General features: G+C 39.4%; 1 protein-coding gene across 1 annotated transcript in view; it reads right to left on the bottom strand.

Annotated features, from left to right (window-relative positions):
• The window catches only part of ZBTB10 (zinc finger and BTB domain containing 10), an 84593-nt gene that overhangs the window by 56946 nt on the left and 24017 nt on the right, over nt 1–3630 (bottom strand). Inside the window, exon 4 of the mRNA XM_019519202.1 lies at nt 3227–3517. Coding sequence (XP_019374747.1) covers nt 3227–3517 — 291 coding nt within the window. The remainder of the gene's footprint in view (nt 1–3226; nt 3518–3630) is intronic.

The following is a 3630-nucleotide window of genomic DNA, read 5'->3' as shown; positions in this document are numbered from 1 at the left end:
CCCCCCCCCCCCAACAGACATTACTGATAAAGACAACCAGAACTCCTGTGCATGGTAATCTCCAACCTAAATTTTGCCTGCTGCAGCTTGAGGCCATTGCTCCTAATCTTGCTCCCTGCAGCCACAAAGAAAAGTCAATCTCAATACTTTTTCTAAATCACACCTCAGGTTTTGGAGACTTATCAAATCCCTCCCCCAACTCTTCTCTTCTCCAGGTTAAATAAACCTAGCTCTCTCAGCCTCTCCTTACAAGTTATGCTTCTGAGGGTCCTAATTATTTCTGCTGCTCTTCACTGGATTCTTTCCCCTCTATCCACATCCTTTGTGAAGCGTGGGGTCCAAAACTGGATACGGTACTCCAGGTGAGGCCTCACCAACGCTGAACCAAGTGGAAGAATCCCTTGATTTTCAAGCTACACTCCCGTAATTCCAACCAAATATCTTGACAACTTTTGGGGGCAACAAGAGCACACTGTTGGCTCACATTCAGCTTATGGTTCAGTGAAATGCCCAGGTCCTTCTCTACAGTCTAGCCAACCATTCCATAAAGCACAGGACTGCCCTTGTCCTTGCTGAACTGATTCAAGACTATTTCTCCAGTTTATCCAAGTCATTCTGGATCCTAGCCCTACCCTCCAAGAAAGCCTGCAACTCCATCCAATCTGATAAACCTACTTGGAAAAACATAAAAGGACATACTTGTAGACCTCAATGAACACCTAATTCATTATCCAGCATACCTATCTGCCATCCCATGCTATTGTTTTACACACATATGTGAAACAGGAATTTTACACCAATAAGTACTTTAAATAAAATGTATCCCCACTTTCACAGAATGGATTTGGGGGGGTTTTTTGTTTGGGGGGAGGAATTTCCAAAATGTCTTCTCAGGAGAAAAATAAATGGAAATTTTTTGGTACTGTCAACAGTTCATTCTCACTTTTAGATAAGCAAGCACAATTCATATGATTGAAATAGTGCTGCAGGAAGTTCAGCAGATGAGCCTTAATAATAAAATAGTACTTCTTAATAATAAAATAGCCCTCTAGAACTACTGAATACTAATTAGTCAAGTGTGCCAGGGACCCCCCCTGTGCCAGGGGTACTGTGATTGAAATATGTAAATCTCTCCCTCCCCTACTCCAAAAAAAAAAACAGGGGGGAAGAGGGAGGGGACGAGAGATAAAAAGCAAAAGCTCTTAAGATCAAAATTGTAGACATCTAACCATAGCTGATGCTATAGTAAATCACCCAAAGTCCAGCCCTTTCCTCTTCACAACCAAAGATCACGCTGTTTTAGTTTTGCAGTAAGAGCATCAAAAAGTTCTCTCGTCTTTTTTCCCTTTAAATGGCAAGAAACCCTTGTATATTTGGTATTTTCTCTTCCCAACCAAGAATACTGCCCCCTATTGACGTTTTACCACTTGAACAGCAGGACACTCTCCACCCCATTTTTGCCAGTCTTCCAATTCTCCTCACCTTCTGTCTCTTCCTCCTCCCCTCTCGCATTTTTGTTTGGAACAGCTGTTGGAAACAGACAATGTCACCAAAACCCCAGCAGTTTCCACATAGTACTCCATTAATAGTTTTGTTCTACAGAAGCCTCCCCTATACAGCTTTCTTGAAGAACATAGAAGTGGACAGTCTTAGAATTCTAAGCCCAGTTTTACACACAACCAACCCGTTTGAGAGAGGCAAGAGATGTACTATAGAGACCAAGGTTCCCACTGACCTAATATTACAAGAAACAGATCAACTAAGAAGTTTGTACACAGAGACGTGCAGACTTTAGAGATCAAAAGAAAGGGATTTCAATTTTGGAACTGCACTTTGGATTTTTTTTTTTTTTTTTGGAAGTTCTGCAATTAAGACACATCAACTGTGTTTCATTATTTGAGAAAAAATGCTGCCAGCTATCAGCTTTTTTCTGTTTCCTTCAGAATAGATGCTCAAGTGGCAGTGGAGAACAGTCTTTTTAGTAGAGGATTAAACATTCCTAGGAAATCAAAGGGCCACAATCAGTACTTTAGAGTCCATTCTCCATTCTCTTGCACCACTGAGGCAGTAGAAAGAATGGCAATTACTCCCAATGCCACAGATGGTGACTTAGAAATTTAGAGCCAGCATAACAGGAACCTACATCTCCTTTGTACAATCCCTGTGCAGACAGAGAAATCACTAGAGCATGCCATATGCCAGCTGTTCTCAATGTGTGTGTGGTTCCTGGTCATGGTCAGCTTGCAAGGTTAGACTGATCCAAGGTATGGCCATGGAATCAGAACACTCTTTTACTAGGCTGTCCTAGCTGGCTGTAAGGAAAATGAGAGGCCTCCTTTATGACAGAATTCCCTAAAGCTTAGAAAGAAAGTAGAGTTTCCATCCTGCTTTCCCTGAAGCTGTCACAGCAGAAGGGAGCAGCAAAACCAACTCTTTTCTCCCCTGTTACAGCCAGCCAGCTTGGAAGCTACCCTAGATCAGAATTAATTGATGATCCTTATCTGTTTTTTTTAAACAAAAACTTGTGTGATTTAAACAAAGCCATTTTCAATTCATAATAGAAAAGACATTAACTTCTCTCAAGAGCCACTGATTTAATACTAACAATGAGAAGTTATAAAAATGTAGCTTTACCTTACCCCATGGAAAGTATGGTCATTGAAAACAAAATAACCCTTCAAAAAATAGATTCCATTTAAGGAATCAATATTCTTCCCACAGGAGGGCAATTAAAATTTTGAAATTGTTAACTCAATTTAAAAAAAAGATTACTGCAGATTTAAAATATAATATGTATTAAGTTAATGTGGTTTAAATAGCTAGAACACTCAATTAATTGTTTGACAGAAGCAAGCATTTTACAACAGGAGCAAAAGTAAAATTTTTCCAAAAAATATTTTCACCAGGCAAGAAGCTTATTTGGTAACCAAATGACTCCTAGTTAGGAGGAAACTGAAAACTGGTTTTTCACCAACATGAACAAGGGGTTTTAAACTTTTCTTTGTCTACACATCATGGCAATAGTCAGTACGCACAGCGCAGACAGTCTTTTCAAAATAAGATACAGCAAGACCCACAATAACCAAGGAAAATATTTCTAATTAATTTTGGTTGTTGACTTTACCACAGGATCTCATCCAATACAAGTTTATAGAAACGTTTTCCTGTAATGGGCCCAAGCAATACTTAAAAGCTTAAATAATCTAAGGTATAATTAAACACATACCTGCTTCTTCCTTAATAAATTGCAAGTCTTCTTCTGGGTATGAAACTGATGGCTGCATCACTGAGCAATCTTCTGAGTTCTCTTCATTATTTGGTGGTATATTATAAATAAACCTCTTTGCAGTTTGATTTTTCCTTCTTGCTTTTCCAGGTTCTTGACCTGATTGTCCTTGAGAGCCCATGTCATTCCACACAAAAACTTTTCCTTCGCCTTGAGATTCATTTTCAGCCATTTCAGGTGAGCTGTCCTGGACCCAACTACAGTCATTCATTTGGTAGTTTTCAATTTGGCCTTCATCAATACAGTAACCATCATTTTCAGTTTTTATACTACTTGCCAAGTTAGTGAGATTTCTTGTTGCCCAGAAACTGGCAACTTTCTGATCCCTTGATGAAGGCAGTGAA

This window comes from Gavialis gangeticus, unplaced genomic scaffold (assembly GCF_001723915.1).
Source record: "Gavialis gangeticus isolate Ggan-Ray unplaced genomic scaffold, GavGan_comp1, whole genome shotgun sequence".
Lineage (NCBI taxonomy): Eukaryota > Metazoa > Chordata > Crocodylia > Gavialidae > Gavialis > Gavialis gangeticus.
The sequence above is the reverse complement of the archived record's forward strand: the minus strand, read 5'-3'. Positions and strand labels throughout refer to the sequence as shown.